This window comes from Macrosteles quadrilineatus, unplaced genomic scaffold (genome assembly GCF_028750875.1).
Source record: "Macrosteles quadrilineatus isolate MER2022 unplaced genomic scaffold, UCM_ALF_1.0 Scaffold_9__3_contigs__length_116548681, whole genome shotgun sequence".
NCBI lineage: Eukaryota > Metazoa > Arthropoda > Insecta > Hemiptera > Cicadellidae > Macrosteles > Macrosteles quadrilineatus.
In genome coordinates this window covers 107,585,836-107,600,284 of record NW_026542602.1, presented here as the reverse complement: position 1 = coordinate 107,600,284, position 14,449 = coordinate 107,585,836, and the positions used below count along the sequence as shown (strand labels likewise).

Below are 14,449 nucleotides of genomic sequence, written 5' to 3'. Positions count from 1 at the left end.
TATGAAATTACGATGAATTAAAACGACATATTTCTTAGTGTATTTTTCGTTTATAACAGCAATTGGTAAAGCATACAATATGAAATATAATATAAAAGTAGATCGATTTAAATTCAGTTGTCCGATGGGACAAACACAATAAAATATAATACAAGGTAAATGTTTAAAGCGAAACCGTTCCCATACTGGGCATTTTAATTATATATGTGACTTTGGATTTTTATAAAGAAGCGAAATAATATGCTACTGTTGTCAATCCCTTACTTAGCAAATAATTTAAATGAATAACTCTAGCCCAGGTCTTTACCTACTAGTGCTTTGCTATCGAGTGTTTGTATGGTATGTTAAAACAAAATTCAAATCTGTTTTAATTTTAACAATCTAAAATATTCAATGGAGAGTAGTTATCTATATATATATAAAAGGCAAAGCCCTCACTGACTGACTGACTCACTCACTCATCACTAATTCTCCCACTTCCCATTTACCTAGGAGGCTGAAATTTGGTACACTGATTCTTTAGGCATTAAATAGGAAAACTAAGTTGTTTTTATTCTGATCGGACTCTCGGGCTCCGCCCCAGTGGATCTGGAGTTTCCCATGTTAACCTTATGAGTACTCATATTTAAATGGAATTAATGAATCTTAACAGCTGTTTCAATTAAACAAGTTGGTTCTTTTCTATGATGTTCAATAGCATTTAAGTTACAAGGATTACCAACAGGGTGCAGCACTATTATTTATTTTAATTTATGACAACAGCTAATTTGCAACCAAAAGGTGAGTGAGCGTAGCGAACGAACTTCAACCTGGAGGCGAGTTAGCGTAGCGAACGAGCTCCAATCTGAAGGTGAGTGAGCGTAGCAAACGAACTTCAACCAGGACGTGATTGAGCCATGCGAACGAGCTCACTTATGAAGTAAAACGGGGCAAAGCCCATGGGTACAGCTAGTATAATAATATATAAGTTGTTCACAAAGTGATATTTGATTCAAAATTCCACCAAGACCGTAAGTTGGAAAAAATTCAAGATGTATAAAACACATAGAATGTAGTATATTTTAACCAGATTTCAACGATATCTTGTTCTGCTTAGTTTGGACAATGAATAATTGAGAAATTAATTTCTTTCTTGCTATACCTTACCTACAGTTTTCTACAATTAAACAGTATTAAAACGTTAAAACTACAGTTTAATATTGTTTCAACGAAGAAAAGCTGTAGGTATTGCATGAAAGAAATTAATTTCTCAGGTATTCATGGTCCAAACTAAACAGAATAAGATAACGTTGAAATGTGTATACCATTAAAAAATTTATGTATTTTGCAATTATTTGGTACAATTTCAACGGTTTTTGTGGAATTTTGCAGAAATCACCACTATTTGAAGTTTAACGTTATCAGTTTAAGAATTGTGATTCAGATTTAGCATAAATATGGTGGCCTATGATTTGAACATGTTTGCAGAATTTCAACGCTCTAGCTAGGGACACAACGCCTTAAATGAAGACTCTATAAAACACTAGATGTATCAATGTTACACTCTGTGCTGTGGCTTCCTTTAGCTGCATAAACCTAAAGTATTATTTTAGAATATTTTGGATTCCAAGCTTATATTTTATTGATATGGCAAGCCTATGGAACCAGCTTGAATATGAACTACGTTGTCTAGTTCCTAATTCTTTACATAGGCATCGAATTCTTTACATAAGTATATTCGCACTTAAAAAACCATCGTGCAACTAATCTATGCTCAGTAACATTATCATGAAAATTATTAGATGAATTTAAATACGTGAGGATGGCGTTTTCTCCCTTTAACCATAATTACATTCATCCCTTAAAAAAAAAAAAAAAAAAAAAAAAAAAAAAACTACCTGTTTACAAGAAAATATGACACAAGGTTTTGGCCTACGCGCTTAAAAAAATTCAATTTGGGAATGAATTCATTTTCTTTGCTATTTGTATTTAATCGATATTACAATTAAATATCACGTTATATTACGTATTATATTACCCAATTATTCCCCAATTTCAAGCTTGCAGTGCTTAATCTTGGGTACCAAGTGTAATCGTGGATTAATCAATAAGTATAACTGAGTAGTAATAGCTTTAACTTTACACCAAATATATGATTGTCAAATTAATTATAGTTTGAAGATGGAAAAACGTTACAAAAATCAAAGATTACACATGCGTAAAATAAATAAATTAATGTAGACATTTTTATTTAAAAATCAAATAATAGCAATCAAACACAATTAATCTCTTAATTACTTCAATAATGTACAGACAAATGAAAACCCTGCTTAAAAATTTTAACGACTTAAATCACAAACGCTTTAAAACATGTTAAAGCTTAACTATTGCGACAAAGCTGTCACCGCCTATAGCCATATAAGACTCTTACAAGCCAACCCTTCTGAAAACCGGTCACAATACCTGTAGCTTTAAAGTTTAAAGGGCTCGCCGGCGGGCACAAGGGTGCTAAGTTATTGAGCTACGTTCTGTCATTGTTTGAAGAGAGCATATGGCACCCCCTGACTCACCCTCCATTAAATTAAATCCCAATGATTCGAATCAAAAGCAACTCTCACCGCCTAAACCGTGTCGCTTGTCGGATGTTATGAATTAATACTCCCTTGTACTTCTGTGGAATTAATTTTCATAAGATCCTGTCCGTTTGTCCCTACATTATGTCAGCAGCCGACGGCGTTTGACGGTGATTTTCAGTTAATCTTTCCTGTCCAATTACTCAAAGTGTTCGCTCTCGGCGATTCGTTTGTTACCGTTGAGAATACGGAGTAACTTAAACAATACCAGGAATACCTTTGACTATGGATTTGAATACAATAACGTGAAATAACCAATGTCAAAGACACTGTTTGATTAGAAAGCACTACATTTTCAAAGGAGTTTTTGAATTATTTTTCGTAACGATTCTGACATGATCGATCACAATGAGAATTTATAACATTTTTGCCATAGCTCAACCACAAAACAGACATAGGTACTCGTTCTAGAGTCTACGCCAGTGGTATAGTTTTTTTAGATGAATCACAAAAGTCTTTAAAGGAAAAGTGATCAAAACCTCTCAAATGTCTGTGGATATACCGGAATTATATCCCACAAACCGATGTCCAACACGCTAACCTTTAGAATAGCAACACATCCAGCACTTAAAATAACCTACAAACTGGACAAAAATACGAGTCTCCAATTCGAGAAGAACTTCCTCTCATACATTTTTATCCCTCCGACAATTTTTTATCCCTAAAATAATTACAGGTTCCGGTTACCCTTCATTTTTGTAATATCCTAAATACGCTATTCGCTACACTTGCCAATTACTCTATGCATCTGGCCATTAACAGTTTCCCTCCAAATCCGCATCAGCAACGCCCGTCAGCGCGGGAACAGGTAGTCTTCAAAATCGCGGGAGTTCATTAGATACAATCTGCGGACCGCTGTTAAACGGTTTGGAGATCTGATACGCTCTTGATCGTGATACAATAGTGGTCACCCCTGTATCAGGGCGGGTGAGGGTGGAGGGGAAAGGCTATTCTCCGAGCAATGTTTGTGCATCGCTGACTCTCCTCAATTAATTGACCCTTACACGTTGTTGATTACGTTAGTAATTGTTTAGTGCTCGGGGAGTCCTACTCGATTGTCATCTGAATAATCTATTACTGTTGAGTTAATTTTGTCACAATTGGTGTTTTGATTGTGGAATTATTGAGAGTTAGATGGGAACATAATGTGATTGTTGTAATCATTGTGGTGTCACTATGATTTAAATATCAGCTAAAAGGAAAATCCCATTCTTTCGGAATTTCATTTGAGTCTTTAACATTTTTCACTTTATTTGTACAGGCATTATTACGCGTATCATGGTATTACCTGTGAAAATAATAATGCCCAATATTAATAGAAACTACCCAGTATGTAGTCAGTCTTCTAGAGCATGTAAATAGTAAATATTTTTTAAAGCTTAATTTATCAGCTACAAACACTCACTAAATAATAACTAGCACTTATTTATGGGTTTTGAGTTTAAATGCTGGACATACGAGTACAAGCGGGGTCTTACTTTAACACAATGTTTTTAACCAAGTCAAACTTAGGGAATGACTTATGAGTTATAGCAACTGGTATGACCCATCAACCTGGTCAGCAACAAAAATAAGGTACAAAATAGAATTTTAAACACTAGCACATTCTGTGACTGGCTTACACAACTACATTCTTTTTTAATAAAAAGTTGGCTATAGCTGGTCCAAATTGATGGGAAGTCTAGGTCTTACTGATTATAAGATGGATATTTTAAACCACATAATAAAAATAGGCGATTCAACAATCCCAAAATTTTATGAGCGGACTAAAATAGGACATTTTATGTATGTAACGCTCTTCTAGTGTGTTGATATCCTACTAATATTATAAGTGAGAAAGTTTGGATGGATGGATGGATAGATGGATGTGATAAGTAAATGCGAAAAATACTAAACCAACAGGGTTCAAATTTGGCATGATGGTATCTCTCATTAGCATATAGGCATATTCTAATCTCAAATATCCTATCAAGCTCCGCTCCAGTGGCTATAGAGTTTCCCATGTTAACCTTATGAGTATTCATATTTTAAAGGAATAAAAGAATGTTGTCAGCAGCGGTTTCAACTGCACAAGTTGGTTTTATGATATTAAATAGCCTAGTCTTCTTAAAACTAGTTTTCTATATAAATATACTAAAAGTTTTGTCTGTACATTGCTCAGAATTATATATTTTATGTTATTTTTAGTTTTATACAATAAATAAGTCGAAACAAGTCTTATCTAAACCCCTGTCTGTCTGTCTAGTTGCGCGAGGAGACACTGCTTGGCCACTGTATCCTAGCGGGCAACTACAGTGGCCTCGTGTGAAAGGGCTCTACCAACCGAACGACGTTTCTCTCCTCGTAGGGTGTCGGGCTAAATTGTTCCGAAAATCAATCTTCCGAACATAATGCGCATAATAGGCACTACTAAAAAAGAATGTGTATGATCAAGCATTGCTCAGAAAGGCACTATTAAAATAAGAATAGGATGCTGAGGCACCGCTCCGAAAGAAGTGCTCGGTCAGGCATACTACGCTTCACCATTGCCCCACGGCTCAGTTAACATTCAAAGGGAAAGACTTATGCAGTGTATCACAACCTAATCGTCTGCAGCTTGTTAGCGGTTTATGACGTAGTTAGCCGAGCGTCGCCACGCCGCGTGCCGATCACGTGACCCACGTTATCACGTCTAATTGGCGGGATTATGGCGGGAAACGCCGACTTTGGCGGGAGATTATTTGCAAACAAAACGTCTTGTTTAGGGCTTGGCTGTGGTGGATTTGTGTCGGTAATTGGCAGTTAGATAACGTGTCTCATCTTTACCTACTGATGCTGGATATTCAACAAACCAATTCACAACAATTAATTAAAATACGTGGGAAATGCTTACTGTATTTGTATTAGTTCATCGTTTATGCTATTTTGTTTGGTGTGTGTTTCAAACTAATTAATTTGCTAACGCTTTTTAGTCTATTAGAATTTTTTGCACTGATTTTCTTTATAAACTTAATCAAACAAAGTTGCAATGTTCCATCCTTAATGCTTTTTACTTGTTCGTTTGCTGTTGATTGTACTTAGCGCAGTTTTTGCCTTACAGGTTTATTGATTTCTTGACCACATTATTTTCTATTTACTATCATCGTCCGTCATAATTTTTTCCAGTTTTTCAGTTTTAGCGAATTTTCCATATAAGGAATAAGCTATTACCGTAGTTTTCTTTCCCAATTGTTATATTAGCCCAAGTATATGAATAACTCGCCTTCGGTTCGCATAACTAGCATGAACACAAAATTAGTAAGATTATTCTTTTCTACTAAAGATTTGGTTTTTGCCAAAAAATAGTAGTTTCGTAGCGACTCATGACACAAAGCCTAATAGTTTTCTTTAGAACAGGAAATTAATGTCGAAGAATCACCAATTCCTCGCAACATATCATTGTAGGAAAGAATCCTGGGAAACTGTAATAATTCGTCTTACCAATCCTTATTCTGGTGTTAGGGTATTTAACAATACATTTAGATGTTCTGGATCACTAATAAACCAATTTTATTCGACAAAATGTCGTTAGACTGTGCTAAGACCAGGTTTTTGGCGTACCTTAGAAAACCCCTAATTATCACCAATAAGGTAAGAGCACAAAGCTGTTCAGAAAATCAATGGTAAAATAATATAATCTACAAACTGCAACATACAAAAAGAAACCTGGATATATAAAGATGAGGTGAGAGAGCGTAATGTAGTGCTTGGGTAAGGGTCGGACAGTAACCACCCTTGTTAGGGAGGGGCTGCTTCCCCATTGTTAGCTGTATATTTATCCCATATTTCTTGCTTAAATTGGACACTCATCTCTTGCCGTTGTGATGCTTGCAGCGGTTAAACCTCACTTCTTCCTTTTGTTTACTACTTTATTTATCGACCTTTACCCTTAGGCAAGATTTGTATTTTGTTTAGAGATAAGATTTGGTGCTGTGATCTATAAAGTAATATTTTGTGTTAGCGAAATAGATAGTACTTTTGATTTTGAAGAGAAAAACATAATTTTACTCACAACATTCCTACTTGCCCAACCAAGATAACCAATCAAGATAACCATTAAGCAGCCATCAGTGTAGAACTCTTATCACGCACAGGCAGAAAATACAGTGTATGTGATAATTTTTGTATATTATATTTTATTGCAATTCTGCATTATTTCCTGTTAAAATAAAGATTAATTTGATTTGATTTTTGATTTAGGTTATTCTACGTTAAGGTTAATAACGTATATGGTATATATATATTAGGTATATATATAAGACAAGCACTCCAGAGTGTAGGAACCCTTTGTGACAGTTAGATTAATGTATCTGCGATACTAAAATGCTATGGAAAGGGAGGGAAAAAGGTCCACGACGAAGGAAGCAGTCAAGGCGAGTAGTGCGGTGTGTGGGAACCGTTGGTGGCAGTTAGATTAATGAATCTGCAACCAATGACTTTGGTTAATTAATGGACGAGAAGTTAGGATTGTTGTCGACTGAGATTTGGTTGATTTGCCCATACAAATTACATTGTGTTCTGTTCACCAATGACACCGGTAAGTAGGCTAGGTGCGGGTGGACTCTTCCATTGTTACGCTCACGTTCACTCATCCCGTTACGCGCAGAATAAGCGTACTACTAGTTTATAATACCCTTAAATCTGTATGAACAAGTTAAATTTGAAAATTCCTATTTCATTTTTATCAGAATTTTAAAGACGTTTAAAGTAAAATATTTTGATATATTGGACTACACAATTCATTCGTTAAAAAGTTTGTATGTACCGGTACCGTACTTTTAAATTAACAATTTGTAATAATTAAAAATTTTCTTTCTTTCTGAGCATTGCTTTGTGACATCCCGTCCTACACAAAGACACCAATAATACAGAAATAAAATGGCCATCTATATAAAGGTAGGTACTGTAACAGGAGAGGGTATTTATTTAGAAAAAAGAAAAGAACTCTTCAAATATTATTTAGTGAAAACAATGTAATTTCGCCTAACCATCGAGTTTGGGAAAAATTAATGAACTGTAACTCAGATTATTTTTTTTTTTTAATACAGGCCTGATATGAAATCTTTGAAAGCCTTTTTCAAAAGTGTTTTATCAGAAATACTAAACTTACCAAATAAATTGGGATGAAAAGTTCCAGAAAAACTATTTCCAATAACAAAATGACTAGTGAAAGTAAATTTTCCTGAACTTGAAAGCTATAGATCCATCTCATTAGAATATATTGTAAATCTTATACAAACACCAGAATGTTTTATATACAAATATTTTAATTTTAAAATGTTATGAACTTTAGGATGATTTACAACAAATGTATTTAGTTTACATTACGGAATGTTTGGCTTGGTTAGCAGTCAGCAACGATCTGAATGTTGGTTGAGGCATCATCAGTTTATCCATTTGTTCCATGATCCTACTGACTGCCATGTCCTCCATTACACTGGGTTCTCCATGTCCCCTTTTATCCTTCTTACTCTCCGGGATACCCATAGCTCCTTTATACAGGCAGTTGAACCTTGTCCCTTCTGCTATCATATCTTTAGCCAAGGGGTCCATATTGTTGAAAATCTCTTTGCGCCTTTTCCTCTCCGCTCGTTTTAACTCTCTCAGTTTCTTGTCCTCCCTTCCCCATTCTGCCTCCACATATGTGCTTACCAGTTCCCTGAAGTCCTTGGTAAAAGCCTCTTTAGCTAGGTGGGATTCCATTTCGTTCTCTATTTCTTCCTTTCTCATTTGCAAAGCTTCGCCTCGTTTCTTCCTTTGCTCTTCATCAATTCCGCTGATGAAATCAAACATGAGCATCAACTCAGGGGTGAAATCCGTTTTGCCTGGGCTAACACCCTCACCCATGTATTTTTCCACCTCTTCCCTTTCCATTTCTTTTCTCCTTTCTTCTCGTTCTATTCTCTTTTGTTCCCTCTTTTCTTCCATTAATTGTTCCCTTCTCCTCTGCTTTGCTTCTTCTTTTTGCCTCTGCTCTTCTTCTTTGCGTTCTTTTTCTCTCTGTTCCTTTTGATGATGCTTACTTCTTTCTTTCCTCTTTTTATTGTCTTCTTCTTGTCTCTCTGCTTCTTCCTTCTCAAGGTCTTCCTTTTTCTTTACCGGTACATACCAAGGACTACCAACCCTAAAATGTATATAGTTTAGCAAAAAATCATATCCTATCCACAAAGTTTCATAAAACATTTATTTTCTAAATAATAACATGGGTTTGTAAAATATCTTAAAACTTCAAGAATATTGTGATATTGTGTGTGTTGTTGTTGGTGTATGATTAACAAGGTTGTGATTGGATTGAATGTATAGGTTGAGTTTTATTTACCGTGTGTACATTGTTTCCTACAGTTACCTGACAAAGCAGGCTTCTTTGCACTGATTGTAGCACGCAGAGTAGCTAATTTAATTTCCTGCATTTTCTTACTTTTGCCACACTCATTTTGCTTTGCCGAACTCTAGAATTCTAACAAAACAACACAAAACAGTGCGCTTTTACAAGGTAGGCCTACGTAATACGCGTAGGTACACTTGAAAATAAGTTGGCAACACCTAAAGATACCACGACTACGATCAGCTGGTGCAGCTTTTCACAGCCTTTGAGTATTGACGACTTATTTCCTGTTAATATTCTATTTTCGTTCAACGCTTGGATTTTACCTAATCTAAAAGGTGTTGTTTAATAGACTAATCATCATATGCTTTATAGTAAGTGTACGAAAAATATAATGTGACACACGAACGTTAAGTGCTTTTGCTGCACTCAGGACTCCTCCCACTCACCTGCAGCTCATGCGTAAAAAATATCTCTTTTAGGTCTTATTTAAATAGGTATTAAAGTAAACACAAAACAAAACATAACTAATTTAGTTATGCAGTAATCAGCTAAAAAAGCAGACATGAACGATAACTTACCCTCTTGGTTCAGCCAAATCCTTTTCTCCAGGGCCAGGGTTATAAACTTTGTGAGGGCAAGGTTCGTACATGTATGATGCAATGAGAGGCCCTTTTTCCTTTTTTCCTTTTTCTTTACTTTTATCCTGATCTTTTTTATTTTGTTTATCTTCCTTATTTTTATCCTCTTCCTTTTTCTTTTCCTCCCGTTCTTCCTTTTGTTTTTTCCTTTTTTCATCTTGTTCCTTCTTCTTTTTCTTCTCTTTTTCTTTTTTCTTCTCTTCCTTTTGTTTTTCTTTTTCCTTTTTCTTTTTTTCTTCTTCTTTCTTTGCCTTCTCCTCATCTTCTTTCTTTTTCTGATTTTCCTCTCTAGCTTTTTGCCTTTTTTGTGCTGCCTTCTCTTCCTTCTTTTTACTCTTCTCTTCTTCCTCTTTTTTAACATCTTCAAGTTTTCTTCCAGGTTCATTCCATGGGCTTCCAGCACTGAAAAAGATGGGAACAGTTAATCTCTCAAATTTGTGCCATCACTTTGTTGTAAGTAAATTTATTTAAAACAGCGCTTATGGTATTAACATGCTGTGTTTGGCAGTATTTCAACATTTTGTTCAAAGCTTTTTCGCAATTAAAAATAAACTATATTTACAGGGATCGCTAATTTCTTATTCATTGTATTCGTTTTAAACAAAGTCCACAATCAATATTTTTAATTATTTGGGCTCAGTATTCAAATTAGAATTATATGACAAATTATAAAATATAATTTGTGACTTTCATTCATTAATGGTTTATGTAATTTTTTGTATGATCAAGAATGTTGATAAGCAAAAGATTGATTCCTTACCAAGCAAGACAATCTCCCTTTTACAAGTCGGATCAAAAACATTGAAGCCAAATACAAAATTCCTAGGAATCAGAATTATGTGTAACTTACAGTTTTTGAGGACCCATCACTTCATTATTTTTTATCAGACTCTACAATGCTGAAGTTGTCCAACTGAGATATTTTAACTTTTACTGTAGGCTACATAACAGTTTTTATAAAATACACCTTTAGAAATAATTGAAGGTTAAAAAATGTTGTAGCATCGACTGATAAGGAAGTGTCATGCCAAATAATATATATTTTTCTATTTACTACCACTTTATCTAATCTAGTAGTAATGTAGGTACCTAAGCACCACAATATAATAATTATTATTTTTTACCCTCAAATGAAAAGAATGATCAACGTATGTCCTCTTAAGTTGGTGGCTGAAGATCAGTTTTACTGTAGACTGGTTTTTTCAATACTAGGATTTTAGAACCATGTACTTAACTTCAAACCATAAAAACTAGAACAGCATTCAACAATACTATAAAAAACCCATGTGGGGGTAAACGATTACATTTTATTGTAATTGTGTTTTTTACCCACCCTCTAGGTTCAGATTTGTCTCTCTCCCCAGGTTTTGGTGTCCATACTCTGTGGGGGCAAGGGTCATACATCCAAGATGGCATCCCTGGTTTATACTCCTTATTTGCTTTCTTTTCTCCTTTCTTTTGCTTGTCATTTTTCTTCTGATCCTTTTTCTCATCTCTTTTGTTTTGCTGGTTTCCTTCATTTTTCCTTTTGTTTTGCTGGTTTCCTTCATTTTTATTTTTGTTTTGCTGGTTTACTTCATTTTTCCTTTTGTTTTGCTGGTTTTCTTCATTTTTCCTATTGTTTTCCTACGGGTTTCAAATGAATCAATAGTTACAAGTATTGGTAATATATTTGTTGGATTGCTTTAAATTTTAATGTTTGGGGGACTTTTATATTTGACAAGTTATGAATCCAGTGGTGTCAAAAGGAGTTTAGTGGACCTACTCGGGCACGAGACTTAAGATACCCAATGACGGAAAAAACACAAATAAAAAGATAGAAACTCTAAAACTAGCATTAATTAAAAATTAGCCTAACTAAAACAAAACTACAAATTTAGCCTTTCAAAATTTCTAGGGAGGTCCTCCCAAATCCCCTGGGTGGCCGAATAGCATTCAGCTCAGGTGCTAATAGACCATAAAATACCTACTTTGTATTGGTCGTCATTTCAATGAAAAGTATTTAAGTATGCTACGCCACTGAATGAATCTTAATAAATCCATATGAATACCGATAAACCAAACCATATAAGGATAAACCAAACCTTAGTGAACAACTCACTCTTTAAAAAAATGTAGGCCTATGTGAAATTTTTATTTTTTGTAAAGTATTTGAATTGGTAAAAATTTAAGGATCCTGAATAAGTACCTTTGACTTAACCAAATAAGTTTTAAAGTATTAATTGTTATAAGCTCAAAAGTTAACAGTTATTATCTCAACATTGTAGGATATAATATGGTTTACCTTTTTCGTTTCCTCTTTACTTATAGCCATATTTCCAAAATTCTCTTATGTCTGAGTTCCAGGGCTTGGTGCTTCCCTTGTCCTGATTATTTTCCTTCCTGGAGCTGGAGAAATTCAAAGGTCGACTACTATTACATAACTTTCTGCTTGTGATGATTTGGTCTAAATTTACCCGAAGGACTGAACTATAGAAAACTATCCGTTAGGATTTTGATTCACTACCCATACCAAACAATCCCTTGTATGTGTGAAAAATACTTGAACATGAATGTAATTTCGTGGTGTTATTAGTGTGTTGTGTAGAAATGTTAATGGAGATTGTTTGAGTCAACAAAAAAGATACCTACCACATGTTGGCAACATTTAAATCAGATGCTCAATTTAGTAACTTTTAAATGTATTTCCATCTAGCCACAGTGGGAAATGTTTTTCTGTGGAAAACAAAAACAGAAAAATTTGAGCAAATAAAAGTTTGTTCAGATGACTGCGTGTATAAAGTTTTGGATATGTTTTTAATTGTCTTATATTTATGTATAAATAAATTACCGAACTATACCATGGACTAATGTATTTTTCTATTAATCGTGAGACTAACCAACACAAGTAGACTTCTTATCCCATTGTAAATTTTGAAGTTCATTTTTCGTGTATAGCTCGTGCCCGGCGACACTGATCGCTAGTGTCGACGAAATTTTGTTTTTATTATTATAGGGTTAATTCATGATTTGTGCTTTGCTGTTTGGTTATAACTAGGGAACGAGTTATTTTTTATGATTAGATCGTGTTGTTTACTTACGTGTTTCAAATTACTGACATAACAAAGAAACAAATTGTAAACTAAACACGACCTCTACCTACATTGCATCGGACAGAACTAACAATAAAATAGGCTTCAGCTGCTCCATAAAGGATGAGATAAGGGAGTATGTTTTATCTATGCTATCACTTTGCAAGACTCTGTCACTGATCTGTTGCGTAATGTTTTTATTAATTTAAGAAAAGAGAGGATTCCTTTACAGTATTACAGCCTTACAGGTACAAGTTATGATGTTTGCTTTCACATACCCATTGTGGTTAGATGAACTGCAAGAAATTCTATTGGGATGGTTCCTGGATCAGTCATAAGTGAGGTTGAAACTCGTACAATGTGTCAAATAGTGAACAATTAATTTCCCTGTTTGTACTTTACATGGAGGGTTAGCTAGACCATTGAGTGGGAGCAGTGTTTGAATCCGTGATATATTTGGCTTATATTGGATATGAAATATGGAATATGCTACGTTATCGTACCTGGTAATTTTTACTCTTTAGGCCGTTGAGATTTGTCACCTAATAAACTCATGCTAGAATGAACACTATTTTAGTGTTGATTGGAACCCTAATCGCTAACCAGGGCCTAAATAATGGTGCAAGATTTGTTGTATAGCTCACTTGGACAACTTACACTATCTCAGTGAAATTGACTGACTCCGGTCAATACTACGAAATTTCATATTATGGAATCCTTTAACTAATTAAGAAGCGATTTCCCGTAAAAGTCACCTTTGTCAATACTACTGTAGGCCTATGAGTAAGGCACAGGGTCGTGCTAAACTAAGGAAAGATTGTACTCTGACCCTGTTTTTCTCCACGCGGTAAGTATGGGGCCCTAACTTATTTTGGATACTGTAAACTTTATATGCAAACAATCTCAATTTGATGTTTTAATGAAGTTAAAGATTTAATAAGATCGCCATCCCTAGATCGGGCTAACAGCTAGTTTTAAAGTGTAAAATAGCCTAAATTAAAGATTTGTTTCAGATCAACACAATTTTTAGTGATAAAGTGGACTGGTCAAAGTTTCACTTACCAAGTAGAGTTGGATCCAAGAATAAGTCATAAGTCATTTATTTGGCCAGATTTAAATAAATGCATCGGCTAAGTCAGAAATATATTTAAAAATACAATTTGTTTTTAAAATGCAATGTCTTATTAGGCTATAAAATATCTTTTAAACTAAATAATATTTAACATTTTACAAACAAAGCACACCATATGCCCATGACTACCCGTTAGCAATAAACTCCCGGACACGGTGTAGTAGCATTTAAACACTAGGTAGTGATTTTCGACGTTATTTTTTTTTTAAATAACAGGGTTTGACTATTTTTTTTAGACAAAGCAATTCAGTTTTATTGGGATTGAGATTTAATAAATTGAAGTCAAATTTACTGTTTAATGTTGTTTGCTTCAAGAAACGATTTTAATTACAATTCCTCGGCATATAAGCCAGACAGGGCTAAATATGTATCATCCGCAATAAGACAGATATTTCCAGCCCCAACACTTGAATTCATTGATATAAATAAAAAAGTACAGGTCCGAGGACAGATCCCTGGGGTACACCACAAGTGACGATGTCTCGAGAGGGGCAAAGGGTCGGGAGTCGAGAGCCGTCAACTCTCAACTCTTCTGACCACAACAAATTGCTCCTTTTTTGAAGGTATGAGGAGAACCACTCCTGTGCCACCCCAACCCCCTCGCTGTAATAGATTCAACTTTATTGATGATCTAATCGTTTGATTTACAG

The 14,449-nt window shown here is 34.7% G+C and overlaps 1 protein-coding gene across 1 annotated transcript; it reads right to left on the bottom strand.

Annotated features, from left to right (window-relative positions):
• Positions 1 to 7,929: 7,929 nt before the first annotated feature.
• On the bottom strand, positions 7,930 to 11,935 carry LOC129003876 (trichohyalin-like). Its single transcript, XM_054432205.1, has 4 exons — positions 11,881 to 11,935; positions 10,930 to 11,222; positions 9,537 to 9,998; positions 7,930 to 8,754 (listed from the first exon to the last, which is right to left on the bottom strand). Exons 1-4 carry the CDS (start codon positions 11,908 to 11,910, stop codon positions 7,950 to 7,952), a joined length of 1,590 nt encoding a protein of 529 aa, XP_054288180.1. The 5' UTR covers positions 11,911 to 11,935; the 3' UTR covers positions 7,930 to 7,949.
• Between the last annotated feature and the right edge of the window lie 2,514 nt (positions 11,936 to 14,449).